This window comes from Lontra canadensis, unplaced genomic scaffold (assembly GCF_010015895.1).
Source record: "Lontra canadensis isolate GAN:19392208 unplaced genomic scaffold, GSC_riverotter_1.0 scaffold33, whole genome shotgun sequence".
In the NCBI taxonomy this organism is placed as follows: Eukaryota; Metazoa; Chordata; class Mammalia; order Carnivora; family Mustelidae; genus Lontra; species Lontra canadensis.
In genome coordinates this window covers 6,045,739-6,069,189 of record NW_022631027.1, presented here as the reverse complement: position 1 = coordinate 6,069,189, position 23,451 = coordinate 6,045,739, and the positions used below count along the sequence as shown (strand labels likewise).

The 23,451-nt window shown below is 34.9% G+C and overlaps 1 protein-coding gene across 1 annotated transcript in view; it reads right to left on the bottom strand.

The window, feature by feature from the left end:
- The window catches only part of BTBD8 (BTB domain containing 8), a 104,513-nt gene that overhangs the window by 9,723 nt on the left and 71,339 nt on the right, over window positions 1–23,451 (bottom strand). The window contains exons 8-13 of the mRNA XM_032867121.1: window positions 19,342–19,430; window positions 18,800–18,902; window positions 6,558–6,740; window positions 5,755–5,892; window positions 4,740–4,869; window positions 2,248–2,309 (exon numbers count right to left, since the gene is read on the bottom strand). Of these exons, the coding sequence (XP_032723012.1) occupies window positions 2,248–2,309; window positions 4,740–4,869; window positions 5,755–5,892; window positions 6,558–6,740; window positions 18,800–18,902; window positions 19,342–19,430 (705 nt within the window). The remainder of the gene's footprint in view (window positions 1–2,247; window positions 2,310–4,739; window positions 4,870–5,754; window positions 5,893–6,557; window positions 6,741–18,799; window positions 18,903–19,341; window positions 19,431–23,451) is intronic.

Genomic DNA, 23,451 nt, shown 5'->3' with positions numbered 1-23,451 from the left:
CTATGGGTGAGATCTATGTAGTATATGCGGTAACCATACTCCTTTAGAAACTTTATATTAACATAGTATAGCATGATGAGGATTCAATGTATACACATATATCTAGGCATTCTCTAACTTAAATCTGTGAAGTTTACATATATTTCTTATATACAAATGGCCAGGTGGGAAGATGCCTGCTACTGACAAAAATGAGACCACATGCTAATGAGAAAAATGAGAAAAGAGAGCTATCCTCTAGAGAATTCCCCTTAGACACCCTTTTGGTTCCAGTATGATTCCTTTTGTTTGTTGGTTTTTGTTTAACTTTTTATTGTAGTAAAATTTACACATAATCAAAAGAAGATAGACTAGTATAATGAACCCCCATGTACCTATTGTCCAGCTTTAACAGCAATCAGCTCTTGGCCAATTTTGTTTCATATATTAACTTCCCTTTTATTTTGAAACAAGTCCCAGACATTACCTTAAGTATTCTGGTACAAGCACTCTTCTTAAACCTTTCTCTCTGTCTTATCTCACTATCTTTCTCCCACTTCCAGATCTCATCTCGTCTTGTAAAACACATCTATTCATTCCATACTTATTGAGCACTTACTACGTACCAAATAATACCAATAATTGCACCTAAATTATTTCACTTAATTTTCCCAAGAATTCTGCTAGGTTTTATTAGTCCATTTTACAGATAGCTAGCTCACAGATGGCAGAGATAACAAACTCGACATCAAGGCTGCACTGTCCTGGCAGCTGTGCCGGTGGGTCGGCAGTGCTGCAATCCCCGCACTTGGCTGAAGAGGCTTCCTCCCACACTCACAGACACTTCCCGCCCCTGTGTGGGAGTAGGAAAAAACACCTTAGAAGATAAAGAATGATGCTAAAAGACCCCAGGAAACCTGTATCCTGTGCTCAGCCTTCTGGCCTCATAGAGGCCACACCTTTTCCATTTTACTCCCTCACAAAACCAGTGAAAATCTAGCTAAGGATTAAAAAAATGAAAAAAAGAAAAGAAAGAAAAAGTGAAGTCAAGATTTTAACTCTTATTATCCCAAGTCCAGCACCCCTGTCAGTATTCTGCCCTTCTGAGGGAAACAGTATTACAATATTACCCTATTTTCTTCCCACCATGGTTAACAGTATAAACCCTCAGGCCACCTGAATGTCAGGAGGGGAAGAAGAACAATGAGACTGTTCTCTTTTGCTGTTAAGAAAAGTGGACAAGCTTGGCTGATAACAGCAAGTAGAAAAGAAGAAAGAAAAGCAGATAAAATAATTCTTGGGAAGCCTAAAAAAACACAAAAAACAAACAACAACAACAACAACAACAAAAACCACTGGGGATAACAGAGAGGGAATCAGTACATAGAGAAAAATGTCCTAAGAGTATTTTCTTAGAAAAATGTCCTAAGAGTATATGGTACAGTATGATAACTGTACCATATACCTAAGAATGGTCAGTGGGGAGTCTAAGTGTTCCATGCTTAGCAGGAGAAAAATGGCTCACATTGTAACAAATATACCAAGTCATTTGTGTGTGGGAAGTGGTAAAAAAAAAAAAAAAAGACAAAATTTACCATCTTAACCATTTTTAAGTGGGAAGTACAATAATGTTAACTATATAGAACTTGTGCAACAAATCTCTAGAACTTTCTCATCTTGTAAAACTGAAATTCTATACCCACTGAAAAATTGCCCTTTTCTTTATACCTTTAGCCCCTGGCAACCACTATTCTTCTTCCTGTTTTTCTGAGTTTGACTACTTCATATACCTCATATAAATACAGCAAGTAACTTTTAAAGTAAAACACAACTAACTATACTCTTGGTAGGAATTGCCTTTTTCACACCAAAAATGTATTATGTGAATTAAAATCTTAGTATTGAGAAAACTGGGACAACTAAAATCTTCTTTAAGAAGTAGGTTAATTAAAAAATTAGACATTGAATTAGGTCTAGTATTTTAGACAACTTCTGATCTGTTGGAATAGCTTCAATATGTTAGTTGCCAAAAAGGTTTTCAAGGAAATAAAAAAGGCAGAATGTTTCACTTCCTATGCCAGCTGGGTATTAAAAATTCACATCATTTAAAAATTTATAGAATATTAGCTTGATTGTAGAAAGACTCAAGATTATTTTCATTAAGAAATGGCTTTAATGAATACATTTAAATAATCACTGAAACATAAATAAAATTTAAATTATTTAGCATCCTTTTTCATTCAGACCCGTGAAATTTTAAAAGTTTACCTGAGAACTACTGAATACAGGCTTCTTGCCAAGTCTTCGATCATCACCTTTGTCAAATGCAGCTGTAGAAAGAAACAATTTATTTTTATAGAAAATACTATCATTACCATAAAAGTAGAGGGAAAACAGTACGCTAGCAGAAAAAGGTTATGTTTTAATGGAAGTAACTTAAGAAAGGCTAAAAGCAACCTAGTATACACAAGTAATTCCATTATATTTTAGAACTTTTTTTTAAAGAACCCCATTTTCAATCTTATTTTCTGGTGTCTATGGATTTTACATAATTAAAATTAATAAATAAGAAATGTAAAATCTCATGAGAGGATTCATAAATTTACCAAAAAGAACAGAATTTTCTTAAGCTGTGGAAATTTTAGAGATAATCGGTTTCATTTAGTTTTCTAAATTTCAAAAAATTACAGATTGTGGCAAATGTAGTATTTTATAAACCATTAAATATGAGAAGGTGCCTATCCTAAAAAATGTAAAAACACTTTGCTGAAATTAACTACAAATATTTCCTGCTTTTGCAGAGATATCAAGAGGGAGAAGGAAAGAGAAGAGAAAAAAATTAGGTTCTGTTGAAAATAAAACAAGAAACAATCCTCAAACCCATATCATCCTTTTCAGAATTATATAAGAATTCACTTTCTACATTAGGTTTATATGGCAATTATTGGAGAACTCATGTTTTTATGCTCTTCAAATAAGAATTTGAATGACGTCAGGAAAATATAAAGAAATAATGGGATGAGAGCTATAAATACAGTTTAGCTAATATAGTTCTCTTTTTTTGAGGGTTATATTTCAAACTATATAAACTATAGTTTGGAAAAATACAATCTCAAAAAATCATTTGATATTTACTAAAACAGCCGATGAAAAATATATTAAATTATATGTAACACTCCCATTGCATCTTCTATTTGTATCCTATAGGATCTGTGGTATAACACAAAGCAGGATCCTAGAAATGGCATTATAAGGACTGATTAATAATAAGCAAATGACTTTGCACAATCCTATACAAAAAGAAGTTAATATAAGATTTCTCCCAAAGGTGAGTAACTTAATCAGAATGTAAGAAATCCTGTAACAAAGACAATCTAGAATCACTCCTTTATCTGAGGTTTCCCAATGCAGTAACTATCCATAAGTCAGGACTGATTATAATTCAACATACTGAAGATTATAAAAAAGATATTATTACACTGATGGGATAGACTAAAAAGTTCTTTTTGACAATTAGTACAATTACCAATACATTTTGTTTTACATATGTGTGTGTATATATGTATTTGTAATTAGCACTTTATAGAATAAAGATAAAGAATATTGTTTAAGGCACAACTTAACTATGAAATCCTCTAAAATGAAGAAAAACAAAGTTTACTACCAATCAGAAGAGAGCTGAATGACACCTACTCATGCAATGCTGATCTTCTTTCTTCACATTTAATAGATTTTGTAGTAAAAATTAACTGTCATCCAAAAATCAGTACAGAAATAGTCACAAGGAAAAAATCTCAAATTCCTGAAGACCTTGATTTTCATTGTTTCATGATTTTGTTCTTTGATTATTTTGTTGGAATTTCTTTGAAAAGTGCTCCTCAGCTCACATCCAGCTACACAATCATGTTATACTCATAATGCAAGCCAGAGCAAATCATATTCTGACTACTCCATTAAAGAATTTAACATATCAATGTACGATCAAGAAATATCACATATGGCTTTTGTATTTTATAGTAAAAAATGTTCGCTTTCTAAAATATAGTCTCTTAAAATGTTTTTAAAAGTATACTTGCTGAATCTGCAAATATTTTTTTTAAGGCACCTGCTTTAACTCAAAAATAGTCATGAAGCCATTTTTAGCTCCACACCCTCAACATTTTTATCTTAATATTTTTGAAACAAACATATATTCTGAGCAATACACATCTTTTGTTTAATGCTAATGTTTTAAATGGTACCTATTAAATGTCAGAGAGCACTGTGCGGCTCCTGAGGGACACTCTGCAATAGCACACATCATATCACTGAACCAATCAATTGTGAAATAAAGCCATCTAGTTTAGACAAAACCACAAGAAATGATACATTATGCAAAAGATGGAAAAGCTTTAGGCAAAATAAATTTAAAAAGGAAGAGAAAATATGTTTGGTAATATGTTCTATGTGAATTACATTTTCCTATACTTCTAACCTCTTATAAAAACGCTTTTAAGCAAATTTGGTTGGAACACTGCTGCTACTATAGAGTAGGATTAAAAACTGATAAATACATATATAAAGGAAATGAGTCATTTTCCAAGAACAGCCAAGCATGATTTATTAAAACTGCCTAAACATACTATCATGAGTTTCAAATAGCAAGCTATTATTGAACAGAAGCAAACAATGTTAATCCTACCACTTATTAGCATCCCCTCCAAAGGTCTCTTATCACAGAGATCATAAAATAAGAATAAAAAATCTCACGGCTAACATACCTGCTTGGATTTTCTGTTGATCATCTGTGCTCATCAGCTTCCAGCTTTCTGTGTGACGAACAGCATAGAAAGACCGAACCAGGAAGATCCACAGCTTATCACGCAGAGCCTGGATCTTGCACGTAAAACCCTGTGTTCAAGCAACAAATCAGCAGCTGGTGAGAGCCACATTGTCATAGCAACCAGTCATTATTCCTTTCCGAATCTACTTACTCCTAAGCTAGATCAATGATGTCATCACTTAGATTTTTTAAATCGTCGGGTATATGTTATTTATGAAGGCTTACTCGTCAAAAACAGAATTTTATAGTGAACATGAAGCTAAACCTTATCCTTTCAACCAAACATTATTTTAAATCACCAATAGCCTTTACATAAATATCTTCTGCAGCCTTTTCAAATCAACTATGACATTACAAGGTCAAATACTCTATATAATAGTAATAAATACGATGAAATTTTTTATCATTCTTGTTGAACAGATAAAAACTGTCAATAATTTGCAATAAGCTTACTAATATTGATTAAGTGGATTTCAAAATAAGTAATATTTTAATTTTGCTTTTTCCTAGTCCATCCAATTTTAAATATGATTTTCTAAGGGTAAAAAGGGATTAATAATATATTATAAAATTTAAAAAGATTATTAAAAATTATTTAAAAATTATTTAAATTTTTCTGTCTGTTCTATTTTTTAAGAAATTTAATACAGTGACACAGGAGAAATACTAGAGTTATGCTATACCAGTTAATATTAAGTACCAAACTATGTTTAGAATTAGTGAGTCAAACTGCCAAATTCTGAACTTTTACAGTAAGTCTATTTAGAGGTAAATGGAATTAAAAAATATTTATTTTATGAAAAATTCCAAATAGACACGAAAGTAGGGACAATAACCAATTCCCATTATCTAGTTTCAGTGAACCATGCAACATTTAAGATGTGCATATATTTTAAAATCTTAAAACAATTCAAATATTATATCATTTAAATGAATTTCATCACTTTCAATACCATTTCCTTTGTACTGTCAGAGTTCAGTAACATGTCCAGAGCCATAAGAAGAGAGCAACTATTCTCAGTGGTAATGTTTTCTTCAATTGCTTTTAAAATTTTGTCCAATAGATCAGCTGTGCTGCTCATTGCTTGTGACTACAAAACATAGAAATTTATATTTAATAGGAATACATGTAAAATGTGTAAGAAATGTGAAAGTCTGGCTTAACAACAGACCATTCATCATAACTGGCCATATGAAGTCAACCAGAAATCTTATTTTCTCTGTTAATAATTATTATAATTACATAATTATAACAATAACTATTATTATAAAAATCCCTTTCCTTTAAAAAAAATATCTGCACACAACACATACACTGTTCCTAGAAGCCAAAATAGTCCTAATAATGGATCTAGAAATAAATAAAGTTCTTTATTCAATAACTAAATTTAGAACAAGTGGGTCCCCAGTAAGACCAAGAATTTTGCATTGATCATAACTGTATTACTGACAAAACAGTATCTTTATGACTGGTTTCTAAAATATGGCTTATGCTGATTGAGGGTTACTGCTGGCCAGAGTTACATTATGCCTTGCCAGTGCATTCAAACCTGTCCCCTCCTGCCTTCATTATTTTGTGAGCCAAAAATCCTGTCCATCATTGCTCTAAATCCTATGCAAGCATGCCATCTGCTATGGAATTTATTTAAGTCACACCAATTTAATCAAAGGCAACCTGCATTTAAAAACTCTTACATAATGGTAATCAGAACACAAAGATGGGGCTAAATATAGGATATAATGTTAGACATAGTACCTGTAAGAGAAGAGCAAAATTTTCACTTTGAATGATCTTGGAGAAGTTTTCTATAATAAAGGCAATACATTCTTCTTGTAGCTGAGATGCCATAGTCAGTGCTACTTCTGTCCACTTCACTCTGGGTAAACTGATGATTAGCCTGTCACTTTCCATCAGAATAAAAGCAGCATTCTTATCATTCTTACAATTTTAAAAAAATTGGAAAAAATGTTAGATTACTATTCATAATACAACTTTCTAAGCAAATAAAATACCTTTGTTTTCTTATGACGTTTTCTGCAAAAACAAAACAAAAAAAAAAAAACAAAATTCCAGGTAGCTAATGTCTTTGTCATTACTTATAATATTTATTTATTCATTCATTCAGAAATATCCAAAAGGGCAAACTTTATGCTGGGAACAAACCACCTCTAAAAGATCACTAAAACAAACCTGAGAACAGAGGTATAATATAACTACAGAGAAAAACTTGACCTGAGATTTTCACTACTGAATTAGTTTTTGTGCTTATAGATATCATTCATAACTGGATAGCTACACTGACATAACCTTAATTCTTTTCTGACTATAAAATACATGTAGGTTATTATAAATTTAGAAAGGTTAAAAATTACTTATATTCTCCAGTGATTTTTTCCCCTCCTAATTAGGTAAGACTCTTTATATTTATTCATTTAATGATGATTCATTTTTATGCCACAGGAAAAAAATATTCATGAATACTGATCCCTATGGAAGATAGAATGATAATTTACAAATACCATGTGCTCCAAGGAAAAGGAAAAAAAATAGCAACATACATACATTACTGTATCTTATTCATATTTTATTTCTAGTTCTTAAAACAATGCTTAGTAAGTAACTAATGAGTACATAGTTACCCAAAAGATTATAATAGATTGAAAAACATGGCCACAAATTCTTTGTAGCTCTATCCATCGAGAGGTGGAATTTATTTACTCATCCCTTGAATTTAGACTGGCCTTTTCACCTGCTTACAGAAATAGTGATACTGTGCAATTTCCAGAGCCAAGGTCTGAAGAAGCCCTGCAGCTTCTGTCTTTCTGCTCTTGAAATTCTGGAATCGCAAAGCCACGAAGAAGTTGGGTTAAGAAAGACCACACAGAGTGAGAAGGAACTCAGAAGAATCAGTGGAAGAATCACCCACTTAATTCACAAAATTATGAGAAATAATAAACTGTAGTTTTAAGTCACTTAGTTTTGGAGTAGTCTGTTACAGAACAATAGATAACTGATAAATATTTGGAAGCCACAGAATGAAATTCTTAACAAAGGCTACATGATGTAAACTTTGCACATCCTTTGTATGCTTCAGATATCAACTCAAACTCTATCTTCCCTAATTTCTAGCCCCACATCAGATTCCTTTTATATATAATACCATCAGAAAACCTGTCCCTTTTCTCTAGAGTACCTGACTCATTTGTAATTATTTGATCATGAACACAACTCCTTGATTCATATCTGTCTCTCACTAGGCTTTATACTTACTGAGCATGAAACCATGTCTGTTTTGGCTCACCACTATATCCCCAGGGCCTACTACAGAATTGGGTCATAGTGGACCCTCAAATATTTGTTCATTTTTTAGCATCACCAGGAGGTAAGAGTCTATATGTGAATTCCTAAAGCGAATTAAGTTTAATCCTTGAACAACAAAACATTTTTTAACTTTTTAAAAAATTAACATATAATGTGTTATTTGTTTCAGGGGTACAGGTCTGTGATTCCTCAGTCTTACACAATTCACAGCACTCACCATAGCCATTACCCTTCCCGGTGTCCATCACTCAGCCTCGCCTCCCCTCCGGCAACCCTCAGTTTGTTTCCTGAGATTAAGAGTCTCTTAATGGTTTGTCTCTCTGGTTTCATTCCATTTCCTTTTTTCCTCTCTTCCCCCATGATTCTCTGACTTGTTTCTCAAATTCCACGTATCAGCGACATCATATGATAAATGTTTTTCTCTGATTTACTTACTTCACTTAGCATAATACCCTCTACTTGAACAACAAAACTTTTAACATTTTACCCACTTACCAAGAATTTTTTTTTTCCAAGAATTCTTTTAAAATGTATTATATATTTCCCTTGCTTTATTAGAGTAAAAATATCATACCTTGCTATAATTTTTTTTATTTTTATTTTTTGGTACCATCATCCTTCCCTCCTCTGGCGACATCCTGAATAATTGTGTTTTTAGGCAATTTGCTCTACCATAGGCACTATTCTGGGGGTGAAGCCAAATGCAGGGTATTCAGATAAACTTGGCAGGTAGCTACCAAGTGCTTACTATACACAATGTTATGTGTTATGACAATAATTTTTTTAACTTTTTTTCAGTGTTTCAAGGAAAATTTTTTTAAAAATACAGATATAAAGTATAGTTGGAACCTGTTGGAAAACTAATATGGACAAAAATGATAACATAGGTGGTAAGTGATCTTATTCCAAAACTGATCTGAATATATAACATTCAATGTTAGCATTCAAAGAAGGCTGAGAAGGAAGAAAATGTAATACATTTCTAGACCAAACAAAAAAAATTTTAATCCAATAATTAACATATGCTCCAAACTTCAACCATATATAAAGGGCGGTATTAAAAAAAGTCTCCTTCCCTTTCCTGTCTCCAAGCTATGCATTTTCCCTCCTCCCAATCAATATTATTTAATTTCTGTATCTTTCCAGAGTTATTTCATACATACACACACAAGAAGTTATGTCATATTGTCTTTATTTTACTCTCATGGAGGCATTAGTATGAATGATACTCTATCCTCACCCTTTATGCTTAGCATACATCTTAAATATTTTTCTTATCTGAATATAAAGAACCTTGTGATTGTTATAACAGCTATATAATAGCCCACAGTACAGTAAGTCATTCAACCAACCCTCTACTTACATTTATATTGTTTCTATTTTTTTGCTGTTATAATGTTGTAATGAAAGATCTTGTAAATAAAATTATTTTATACATATGGGAACATTTCTATAGAATGAATTCCTAGAAACAGAATTAATGGATCATTACCACTTGTCTTAGCCTGGGTTCTGCCTAACCCCTGAGCCTGAGAAACAGGCTTGCATGCAGATAGTTTATTTTGGGAAATGATCCCAAGAGAATCTGAGGTATTAGGGGAGTGAAACAGGGAAGGAGGGAAAGCCAATGGAAGGATATGTTATCTAGGTCCTTACAACTCAGTGTGAGCCACACCATCTGAATCACCTGGAGCTCACTAAAAACAACAGAATCTCAGGCTCCACCTCTGACTTACTGAATTAGAATCTACATGTAACCAAGATCCTGAAGTGTTTTGTGTATATATTAAACTGTCACACACACTGATATAGCATTCACTATTATTGGCAACTGGGGGTCAGTCTTGCTGGGCACCCTCTGAAGCGCCACAGAGAACGCACTTTGAGTTACTCTGCCCTAGGGACAAAACAGGTAACGTTTGACCACTGGCTCCCACCTCCCATTAATCAAGGCTTATTCCCTGGGGTGTTAACGTCCTTCTACTTCCAGGTTTGCACAGGTGTCAGAATTACTGAGTTGTAGGTACACTGTGTTGAGTGATAGTGAAGACTCAGGCCAGAAAGTGAGAAATATGTGTGATGTGGCTGAGGGAAAGTGCTATCGGACTTTACGCATATGCAGCTAGATCCTGCAGCAATGGGCTAGAGTTATTACACAGGCCAAGAGGATATGAGGTGGGGCACCAGAAGTATCCTAACCATTGCCAATATATATTCAATGGAGAACTGTTTTCCAAACTGTAGATTTCTCTCCTGGCAACCTAGAGAAATATTTTTAGTGGCTTACAATCAGCATTAGAAAACAAAACAAAAGAGAGAGAAAAGTGAAAAATAGGAAATATCAGTACATCATGTAATAATGGTAAGTATTCTTTTGTGAAACTTGTTTCAGTTTTGTTATGTGTGAGTATACTGGGTTACAGAGTAAAAAGAAATTCTACTCTCAGTCACAGTCAAAAAAGTTTGAAAAACACAGCAAAAGTTGTGCTAATTTTTTTTATTCTAAAAGTCAGAAAATGGTTTGATACTGTAATTTCCATGTCCATTTCTCTTAAATGAAGTTGATTTATTCATCAAATTAAGAAGTGTTTATATTTTCTTTGTGAACTAATTCTGTACTATTTTTAAAAATCCTCTATATTAGGAAAATTAGAATAAGAAGTATGATATGAACTGTCATTTGTCTTTTAAGTTTGCTTATCATCATTTTTACTACACAGAAATTTTGCATCTTTATGTAATCAGAATTTTTTAAGGCTTCTGAATTTTATATCCCCACTCCCCTGCCAAGGTTATAATTCTCCTAGGGTTTATTGTAGCATTTTAATAGCTTTTTCCCCCCACATTCGAACCTTTGATCTATTTGGAATATATCCCTGGCATACCAGGATGTGAGGTGTAGATTCAACTTAAAATTTTTCTAGCTAGCTTCCTCGTTGTCTTAATACCATATATTGAACAAACACTATGACTCATCTTATTTCCTAATTCTTATGATATTGTGTTAAATAGGTCTTTAGCTATCCTTTAGCCTTAGGACTAATTGCATAATATATACAACTTTGATTTACCCTAGTGACCATGCCCATACCCACTTTTGTTTTAATTTTCTCCAATTTAAAAACTTTTCATAATTTGCTTTTTAAGGGGTTTAAACAAAATATTTTGACAAAGAAAAATTTAATCTTATTGTGAGATAGTTCAAGTAATTACACATTATAAAATCATAACTTTCCTAACACCTTTGTCTTGTATACTCATGCTTCCTCCCTGCTTTCCCTTCTTCCCCAAAACAGTGGTTGTACATGGTAGGAGGGAGCAGTCACGTCTTAGTGAACTGCCCTCACATTAATAAAAAACAAACAAAACCCTCCAAATATAGTTCAATGCAGCATTTTCTTATCTCCCTTGGTATATGACAGTGTAGGGCATTGTCACCGATGGAGGTGACATGACGGAAGTCACCTATGGAGTAAAGCACCCATCATGGCACCTGCAACTGACCTGAATTAGAACTAAAGAAGACTGACAAAACTGCCTGCTCTTTCACTTTTTGGATAACTTATTTTAAATTTTAATTTGAAAAAAATTAATAGTATTCTATTAAATATGAGTATAGTTGACACACATTACTTTCACGTGTACAACATACTGATTCAACTTCTCTATACGTTATACCATGCTCACCAAAAGTGTAGCTCCCATCTGTCACCAAGCAACGCTATTACAGTACCACAGACTATTCTCTCTATGCGACTTACTTGTTCCATAACTGGAAGGTTGTATCTACCTTTTATCCATTTTGTCCATCCTCCCATCCCTTCCTTCTGGCAACCCCAATTTGTTTGTATTTATAGGTCTGATTCTGCTTTTTGTTTTTTCATTTGTTTTTTTAGTTTCAAAATATAAGTGAAATTATATGGTGTTTTTTTTTCTCAGTCTGACTTATTTCACTTAGCATAATACCCTCTGGGTCTATTCATGTTGTCACAAATGGTAGGATCTCATCCTTTTTATGGTTGCATAATATTCCTCTGTGTGTGTGTATTTGTGTATGTGTATGTACATCTTCTCTATCAGTGAACACTTAGATTGCTTCCATATCTTGGCTATTGTAAATAACGTAGCAATAAACAGTGAGGTGCATTTATCTTTTTGAACCAGTTTTCTCATTTTCTTTGGGTAAATATCCACTAGTGCAGTTACTGGGCCATATGGTATTTCTATTTTTAATTTGTTGAAGAGACTTGATACTGTTATCCACAGTGCTTGCACCAGTTTGCATTCCCACCAATAGTTTATGAGGGCTCCCTTTTCTCCATATCCTCGCCAACACTTGTTATTTCTTATCTTTTTGATAACTAGTCATTCTGCCTGGTGTGAAATGATATCTCATTGTGGTTTTGATTTGCATTTCCCTGATGATTAGTGATGCTAAGCGTCTTTTCATGTATCTGTTGGCCATCTGTATATCTGCTTTGGAAAAATGTCTATTCAGCTCTTCTGCCCATTTTTTAATTGGACTGTTTGGTTTTTGGTGTTGAGCTGTCTAAGTTCTTCATATATTATGGATATTACTCTCTTATTGGATATATCATCTGCAAATATCTTCTCCCATTTGGTAGTTTGCTTTTTATTTGTTGATGCTTTCCTTCACTGTGCAAAACCTTTTTATTTTGATGTAGTCCCAATAATTTATTTCCGTGTTTGTTTTCCTTGCCTGAGGAGACCTATCTAGAAAAATATTGCCATGACCATGTCAGACATACTACTGCCTCTGTTCTAAGATTTTTATGGTTTCGGGTTCCATATTCAGGTCCTTAATCCATCTTGAGTTTGTTTTTGTGTATAGTGTTAGAAAATGGTCCAGTTTCATTCTTTTGCATGTAGTTGTCCAGTTTTCCCAGTACTATTTTAAAATACCCTATTTTTAAAATAAACTAAGAATATTTTATTTGTATAATAAAATATGAAGAGGGCACCTGGGTGGCTCAGTGGGTTAAGCCTCTGCCTTCAACCCAGGTCATGATTTCAGGGTCCTGGGATCGAGCCCTGCATTGGGCTCTCTGCTTAGCAGGGAGCCTGCTTCTCCCTCTCTCTCTGCCTGCCTCTCTGCCTACTTGTGATCTCTCCCTCTCTGTCAAATAAATAAATCAAATCTTGAAAAAATATATGAAGACTATATTAAGTTAATGTTTCTTAAAGCTTTACTATTCACAAGGAAAGACATAATTTCAAATTTTCATTATAATCGTCAGAATACCAAAGGCTACTGGATGTTTGGCTGTTCTGATGTTCACCTGTTCATCTCTATTGAAAGGAAAAAGAAGAACATTCACAATGCTTCTAAGAATCTGATTAGAGTTATAAAATTAAAATAAAATATTATAACAGAGGTAGAGGCGTAGTACATAAAGGGCTTATTTTACAATTAAACTCACATACTTATCACTTATAAAAAAAGAAAATCGGACTTTTTAACAAGACATTCAGTTAAGATCCCTCCCAAATCTGGCCTTAGCCTTGCCCCAGACTTACCTCTTCTCATTCCAGTTATAGCAGAATATTGGAATTGCCTGTCTCCAGGTCTCTGGTACATTTTTTAAGTTTGTTAGGAATATCCTAATGTACCTATTTTACTTGGAAATTATCCTCATCTTCAGCTTCATCTCAAATTACTACTCTCATCCCTCTAATCACTTTAACTTCTGTGATTCCAGTACATACCTGAATTATATCTTATCCTTATCCATTCATTTATTTACCTGACAATATACAGTGAGTTGCCTAATATGTGCCACGCACTGCTCTAAGGCTGGGGTTACCAGCATAAATTAGACTGACATGGAACTTTTCTTCTTTTCAAATTTTTATTTAAATTCTATTTATTTATTTATTTTAAAGATTTTATTTATTTATTTGTCAGAGAAAGAGCACAAGTAGGGGAATGGTACACAGAGGTAGAGGAAGAAGCAGGCTTCCTGCTGAGCAAGAAGCCTGATGTGGGACTCGATCCCAGGACCCTGGGATCATAACCTGAGACGAAGGCAGCCGCTTAACTGACTGAGCCACCCAGGTGTCAATAAATTCTGTTTAGTTAACATACAGCTCAATATTGGTTTCAGGAGGAGAATTCAGTGATTTATCACTTACATACAACACCCAGAGCGCTTCATATCAAGTGCCCTCCTTAATATCCATCACCCACCTAGCCCACCCCCAACCCTCATCCCTCCATCAACCTTCAGTTTGTTCTCTGTCTTAATCTTAAGGAGTCTCTTATGGTTTGTTTACCTCTTTTTTTTTTCTCCCATATGTTCTTGTTTTGTTTCTTAAATTCCACATGAGGGAAATCATAGGGTATTTGTCCTTCTCTAACTTATTTTCCTTAGTACAATACCCTCCAACTCCATCCATGTCATTGCAAATGGCAAGCTTCCATTCTTTTTGACGGCTAATATTCCATTGTGTATATATACACCACATCTTCTTTATCCGTTCCTCAATGGATGGGCATTTGGGTTGTTTCCATAATTTGGCTATTGTTGACAATGCTACCAAAAACATCAGGGTGCACGTGCCCCTTTGAATCAGTATTTTTTATTTTTTTGGGTAAATAGCTAGTAGTGCAATTGTTAGGACATAAAGTAGTTCCTGTTTTACATTTTTGAGGAAGCTCCATACTATTTTCCAGAGTAGCTACAGTTTTGCATTCCCACCAACAGTATGAGAGAGTTCCCCTTTCTCCAAATCCTAACACCTGTTGTTTCCTGTGTTGTTAATTTTAGTGATTCTGACAGATGTGAGGTGGTATCTCGTCCTGGTTTTAATTTGTATTTCCCTGATGATGAGTGATGTTGAGCATCTTTTCATGTGTCTGTTAGCCATCTGTATGTTTTCTTTGGAAAAATATCTGTTCCTATCTTCTGCCCATTTCTTTTCTGGATTGTTTATTTTTTGGGTGTTGAGTGTGCTTAAATTCTCTACAGATTTGGGGTACTAGCCCTTTATCTGTTAAGACTATTTGCAAATATCTTCTCCCATTCTGTAGGCTGCCTTTTATTTTGTTGACTATTTCCTTTGCTGTGCAGAAGCATTTTATCTTGATGAAGTCCCCATAGTTCATTTTTGCTTTTGTTTTCCTTGACTCCAGAGAGGTGTCTAGTAAGAAGTTGCTATGGCTGAGGTCAAAGAGGTTGCTGCCTGTTTTCTCCTCTAGGATTTTGATGGATTCCTGTCTCACATTTAAGTCTTTCATCCATTTTGAATTTATTTTTGTGAATGGTCTAAGAAAATGGTCCAGTTTCATTCTTCTGCATGCCGCTGTCCAGTTTTCCCAACACTATCTGTTGAAGACATTTTCTTTTTTCCATTGAATATTCTTTCCTGCTTTGTTGAATAATAGTTGACCATATAGCTGTGGGCCGATTTCTGGGTTCTCTATTGTGTTCCATTGATCTATGTACCTGTTTTTGTGCCAGTACCATGTCTTGATTCTTATAGCTTTGTAATATAGCTTGATCTGGAATTGTGATGCCTCCAGCTTTGCTTTTCTTTTTCAAAATTACTTTGGCTATTTAGAATCTTTTGTGGTTCCATACAAATTTTGGGATTGTTCTAGCTCTGTGAAAAATACTGGTGATATTTTGATAGGGTTTGCATTAAATGTGTAGATTGATTGAGTAATATAGACTTTTTTTTCCAATTGTTCTTCCAATCCATGAGCATGGAATGTTTTTACCTTTCTTTGTGTCCTTCAATTTCTTTCATAAGTATTCTATAGTTTATAGAGTACAAGATCTTTTAACCTCTTCGGTTAGGTTTATTCCTAGGTATCTTACTGTTTTGGGTGCAATTGCAAATGGGATCAAGTCCCTGATTTCTTTTTCTGCTGCTTCATTATTGGTGTACAGAAATGCAACAGATTTTTGCACATTGATTTTATATTCTGTGACTTTGCTGAATTCATGTATTATTTCTAGCATTTTTTTGGTGGAATCTTTTGGGTTTTCTACATAGAGTATCGCATTATCTACAAATAGCCAAAGTCTGACTTCTTCCTTGTTGATGTGGATGCCTTTTATTTCTTTTTGTTTTCTGATCGCTGAGGCTAAGACTTCCAGTACTATGGTGAGAGTGGAATCCTTGTCTTGTTCCTGACCATAGAGGAAAAGCTGTTTTTCCCCATTGAGGATAATAATAATTGTGGGTCTTTCATAATATGGCCTTTATGATGTTGAGGTATATTCCAGTTATCCCTACTTTGCTGAGTGTTTTTATCAAGAATGGATGCTATGTTTTGACATGGAACTTAATGTTAGTACTCATCAGAGTCTAACTTGTATTTTACTTAGTTAAATACCATTTCTTCCATCAGTTTGTGAAATGATGAAGTCAAGGTCCATTCTTCTTCTTCAAAAAAAAAATAATCTACCCACAGTGAGTACCTACCATATTATTTTTAGAATGGCAGCAACTGGTTTTAAGATTTGCTATGTCATTTACTGACATTGTGAACTTGAATAAAGCCTTAGTTCTCTGATTCTCTTTTCTCATATGTGAAATAGAGATAAGAATACCTGTCTTATATAAAATTTTAAAAATTCAAATTATTTTTTCAACTGTAAAGATCTAAAGACACCTACTAAACAATAACAATAATAATAACAGTAATAGTAGTAAATGATGTTTGTACCTCTAGTAAACTGAATTATAGCTGGGCCATTTGTTTGCCTTCATGAACAGTGAGTAACTGTTCACTGACCAGAGAAACTAATACAAAATATTAAGCAACAAAATGACACAGTTCTTCATTAGTAGAAATACAGATTTAGATTTATTTTTTGCAGCGGTATCTCACCAGCTGATGGCCTACACTTATTTTCCCGGTTATGTTTAGATGCATCTTCAATGTCACCCAGTCTGATGTATCATTCAGGGTTCAATCAGAGAAAGAGAACCACTAGGAGGTAATTACATATACATGGGAACTTGTTACAGGGATTCTACTGTAGGCAATCATGGGAGCTGGTTAAACAGTCTTTGCATGTGATGATGTAGTTTGAAGATCACAGGGAAGGTGGCTGAGAAGGAAGGACAAATATAAAGTATAGGACAGCAAGAACAAGCTGACATCTAAGAGCGCAAACTATAACCCAGTAGGATGAACTCATTTCAGTTCTCACTGCCTCCAACCTGGATGAAATGGGTATCTTCCAGGAGATGCTGGTGCCCTTCATCATGGAGCTAACCATATCCTTTGCATAGGGGTAAGAGCAGCCAAAAAAGGACACAGGGCAAGTGGAGCAGTTGCAGCTCGTCTGCTATTTCATGCCAACTAGGTGAGCCAGTAAACAAGCAACATATATGAGATAAGGTGCTTGCCCCAACAGTCCCGGTGTTAAAAAAAAAAAAAAGAAAAGAAAAGAAAAGAAAGAAAGCCTGCTGCTTCACTTTTATCCTCTAAATCTCATGACAAATTGTCTCGTGTGGCCACTTCAACTGGAAACATTCAAAGAGGGAAATTCTGGGAAGCACAGCTTATCCTAGCCAACCTGACAATGTTACAAAACCATTATAGCCTGTCCTTTGTCAGCTTGGCACCCATATGCTTACTTCTCTTTAAACAATACTTAATTCCCAAATGGAGATAATAACAAACTTACATTTTTGCCTAACATGGTATAACTCTCCTGTATACAACAAACATGCTAACCCTTTCCCAGTAAGAGGATACAAAGTCCCTTTTTTGTCTTTGGGTGATATTGTTTTCCAGACTGATTCATACTCCCCTTTGGTATCCTGTAACTTCAATACAGAGATATAAAATCCACTATTATTAACATGGCTTAGATGGTAGAGAGATGAGACAGTGGAAAAAAGTCTATACAAAGAGTGGTTAATATCAACAAATATTCACATAAAAAAGGGAAAGGGGTATTTATAGTATCACTACTATAGCACTCATTTCTGTAACTGGTAACTTGGTCATAACTGGTATTTATCAAGCCAGCTGTTTGAGGATGATAGTAAACATGGAAAGACTGGCGAAATCATGAGCATGGGCTCACTGACAGACTCGATTTCCTGTGAAGTGAGTTCATTAGTCACAAGCGATGCTGTGTGAAATACCATGATTGTGAAAAAGGCATTCCATAAGTCCACGGATAGTGATTTCAGCTGAAACACTGGGGGGCAAGGAAGCCAAATCTATATCCAGAGCAAATGTGTACTTCACTGAGAACACGGCACTGCCTTTCCTATGATGACGTGGTCCAATGTAATTAACTGGCCACTAAGTTAACAGCTGGTCCTCTTGGGAAATGTTGCCATAGAAAAGTTTCAGCATTTTATCCAAATCCACTTTAGTGAATGGAAATCCATGTTGTTGATACCAATGCATAACCTCCATCTGTGGCACCACTCTTTTGTTCATGAACCAAAATATACTTCCTAGTGGTTTTGCATCTCTGAACCCTAACTAATGAATCTGGTACAGGGGAACAGAATCTCAAGGACAGGTTCTCAACTGGTTCTGGGTTATCTGGAATTGGTTCTCTTATCCTGCTTTTATAATGTAATGCCACATTTATATTTAAAACATTCCCAGTACCTATACAAAATCAAATAAATTTTTTGATGACAAACACAAACAAGGATATTCAGGTTATACTCACTAAAGACTGAATCAACATAGTAAGACAACTTTTCTGAATCTCAGGAGGTACATTTGCAAAACTTCTCTCAGACCAAAACCTTGCAAAATGCTTTACAATCCACCTGTTAAAAAAAATATATCAAAGAATCCCAAGTTAGAGAAATGAGAATATTTCTAATTATAATACTCAAATAATACTTTTATTTTCAATGATGCAAGTTGTACATATATATGTGATGAGTATCTATAGTTCATTTTGTGAGTTCTCTGATGGACTTAATTATCCTCCCTTTTCTGTAAACACATATTTTAAATCCACTCTAAGTTATGTGCATGGATTTTAATATAATCATGGTTTGACTGAAATAAAATTGATCCCAAGCATCTTGAGTAATATCTAAGTCAATACTTCTTCTCACAATTGTTACAACTAGTTAGGCCTTAAACTATATACAGTGTGCCCAAGAAAATAGGCCAATTCCAAAATTTCCCAGAAAATTAGAAGAATGGAAGAACAAAATCCCTACATTAATAGTATCAACACTACTTCATATCACTTACTTCATGCAGTCAGCAAAAAGACTGTCCACTCCAACTGTATGAGCAATAATCAGGCACTCTAATACAGACGCCAACCTTCTGGGAATAGGCTAAAATTGATAGAAAACACCAAAGGTATTATTTTTCAATTTACAGAAGCTAAAAGCATTTGGTTCATAAAGATGATCTGATTTATACACCTAAACTTCAGAATAAATATGTGTAATTCAAAAGTCTGTTCTATTAAATTTGAGTAATCACTAACAACTTCTAGTTTTATAGAATAGCATTTGAGCTCTCTCAGCTGTCAGAATGCACACAAGTTTAATTCTAATTTAATTTAGCTTGATTTAACTTTTACTTAAATTCAATTTAATTAACATATACTGTATTATTAGTTTCAGAGGTAGAATTTAGTGATTCGTCAGTTGCATATAATACCCAGTGCTTATCAAATCACATGCCCTCCTTAATGCCTACCACCCAGTTACCCCATCCCCCCACCAACCTCTCCTCCAGCAATCCTCAGTTTCTTTCCTGGAGTTAAGAGTCTCTTATGGTTTGTCTCCCTCTCTGTTTTTGTCTTATTTCTCCTTCCCTTCCCCTGTATTCATCTATTTTGTTTCTTAAATTCGACATGAGTGAAATCGTATGGTATTTGTCTTTCTCTGCCTTATTTTGCTTACATTTAGCTCAATATTTTAAAGTAAAATGATGTAATAATTTCTAGAACATCACATTGCAATGCAACCATATGGTCTAATCTGCTTCCTAAAGTATAAATATAACTTTAGTACGTGTGCAATGGGAGGTCCTGCACTGACCTCAGACAAAATGAGAGAATTAGATCATAATTATGTAACAGTTTTAAAAGCTCATATACAGAAATAAGGAATTAAAAGAAATAAAATATAGATATAAATAGTGACAAGTCACTGCTCTTGGTGTTAAGCCTCTGTGCTACATATTGCCTGTATCATTTATTTTCAGGCTTTGGATTATTTCCTAAGACATCTATTGCTGATTAGGGTGAATAGAGTTCAACTTCTCTTTTTACACATTCATTTGTTGTAATGTGAGGCTTATACACTTAATAAAGATCACTGATCAATTTATGTATATTGTCTCTAAATGTGTCTCTCTGAAGATCTGCTCTCAGAGAACAGCAAATCGCATTCAGCATTTCTAATAAGGTCAGTGATTTACAACTTTCAAAATTATGAACTGCTATTAATTTGAGTTTCTAATATGCTTCTCCTAAAATAGCATATTGGTGTTTAGTAAACTAAATGTAAATATTTTGTCTTGCATATTAACAATTTGGTTAGTCCCTCTGAGATAACTGGAGGTACTCTAGATTATTCTAAAATCAGAAATGGCTGTCAGTATATAGATTATACAGTGATAATTCTATCAAGTTAAATACTTTGGTTTTCTGAATGACTTCAGATAATAGTATCAAACTCAGGGAAGAAATTACTGGTATAAATATAAAAACACCCAGTCTAAAAAAACTGTAAAAGTTAAACAAGAGTTAAAAAGTCCAGCAATCTAATTTTATTTAGGAATAACCAACCTTTGATAATGTGCTGTCCATTAACTGATGTATAACTTAAGAAAATTTTCCGTTAAAAATATTAAGATACAAAGTAACTTGGGGTATGTAGGTGGCTCAGTCCATTAAGTGTCTGCCTTCAGCTTAGGTCATTATCTCAGGGTCCTGGAATCCAGCCCGGTGTCAGCCCCCCTGCTCCGCAGAGAGCCTGCTTCTCCCTCTGCCTCTGCCCCTCCCCACTGCTTGTGCTCTCTTCCTCTCTCTCAAATAAATAAATAAAATTTAAAAAAAAAAGTGATTTGCTGCTTAAAGCAGAGACTAGCAAACTATACTTGTGGGCCAATCAAGCCCACCACTGTTTTTGTGAATAAAATTTTATTTGAACATTGTTATGCTGTTCATTTACATATTGTGTATAGTTGTTTTTGCTCCACAACAGCAGAGCTGAGTAGCTGTGATAGGGAACATATGGCCCACAGAGCCTACAATATTGGCTATCTGGCCTTTTACAGAAAAAGTTCACTGACCGTTGGCTTAAGAGGTTAACTTTAGCTCTCTGAGAATTTTACTTATATAAAAATGCTAATTCCCAAGTATTTTGTAACAGGATGATTGACCTGTAGTCATTTTCAAAATCTGCTTGCAGAATTTGGGAAGACATATGTTTAAATTACTACCTAAAATATGTTTTTAAAGAGGAGGCAAGGGGCACCTGGTTGGCTCAGTCAGTTAAATGTCTGACTCTTGGTTTCGGCTCAAGTCATGATCTTATGGATCATGGGATCGAGCCCCAACTGAGGCTCCGCACTCTGTGAGAAGTCTGATGAAGATTCTCTCCCTCTGCGCCATCCCCCACTTGCACACCAGTGTGCTCTCCCTCTCTATTTGTAAAGTAAATAAATAAATCTTAAAAAAAAAAAAGAGGTGGCAAAAATTATATAATGTAAAGCTAACTGTAATTCTATAAATTAAGTCCAAAAATTTTAATTGTGTAAAAGGTAACATTGTGGGCGCCTGGGTGGCTCAGTGGGTTAAAGCCTCTGCCTTTGGCTCGGGTCATGATCTCAGGGTCCTGGGATCGAGCCCCATATCGAGCTCTCTGCTCAGCGGGGAGCCTGCTTCCTCCTCTCTCTGTCTATGCCTGCCTCTCTGCCTACTTGTGATCTGTCAAATGAATAAATAAAATCTTAAAAAAAAAAAAAAGGTAACATTGTGAAGTTAATGAAATAACTAAAGCTTGTTAGTAGTTCCAGGGCCAGTTACCCATTACTTTATACTCAAATTTGTATTACTGCAGAGTGTGTTATAATAGGTTACTATATTTAAGTCACCGCCAAGAAACTACATAATTGAGTTCTAGAAGTTAAAAATTGTATTTGTATATTCATAAACTTATATATTGTAAACAATATGTAAAGCAAAAAATTTAAAGATCAAGTGATAAAATCAAAAATTACTGTCTCAAATGTCTGTTACCACAATACAGATGATATTAAAAGAAGCAAAATAAAGTGAAATAAGTTTTCAACAAAGTAGACTGACAATCTTTTTAAAATTTCACTTTCTTGGGGCACCTCAGTGGGTTAAAGCCCCTGCCTTTGGCTCAGGTCATGATCTCAAGGTTCTGGGATTGAGCCCCACATCAGGCTCTCTGCTCAGCAGGGAGCCTGCTTCCCTTCCTCTCTCTCTGCCTGCCTCTCTGCCTACTTGTGATCTCTGTCAAATAAATATATAAAATCTTAAAAAAAATAAAATTTCACTTTCTTGTTTTAATCTCAACAAATATGCCTTCTGTATTTTAAAAACTAAGTGAATTACTGTTACTTGCTAAGAGTTCACCCTGCCCTGGTGGTCTCCTGCAGATACACCCTCTTCAACTAGGCCTTCCTCCAAGTCTCCTCTTATAGCAGACCTGTACAAACTTGCTACTATACCACCCCTGCCCCTGATTTCTCCTGTGGCCCTATCCCCTTCAATACACCCTTGAATGGAGCCTATCCAAAGTGATCCAGTAAGCCTGGCAGTCTGCAAGGGGCAGATTTGCCCCTGAAAGGGGCAGTACTCCAAAGTGATTCCAGCCCTGGGGAGAAGGAAAAATAACTACACACAACAGTCCAAATGTGGCTCCAGCAGTGGACTGGGTACAGACACCACATCTGATTGCAGGACCTGCCCAAAAGCGAAAGCTTCTCAGGGCACAGGGAAAGTACTCTGCAGTTTGGTGCTACTGCATCTCTGACATATACGTGGTCTGACTTAACTCAAACCCAAGGCAGCCCCAAAGTGGCCCACTAAAAACACAGGGACCACCCCCTGCCCACAAAAGGCAAAGAGAGCCATTTCAGACAACTGGACTGAAGGCAACAGTGGCTCAGCCACATCAGCCAGGCACATGCAACACACATAGGAGACACCCCTGAAGCACCAGGTTCTAGTGAACAGGGGACACTGCACTGTCAGACACCAGACCTCTTTTTCATAAGCCTACTATTTTCAAGGGCAGGAGATAAAGCTGATTTAGACATAAAAATATATTCAGAGAATTAGACAAAATGAGGGCATAGAGGAATATGTCC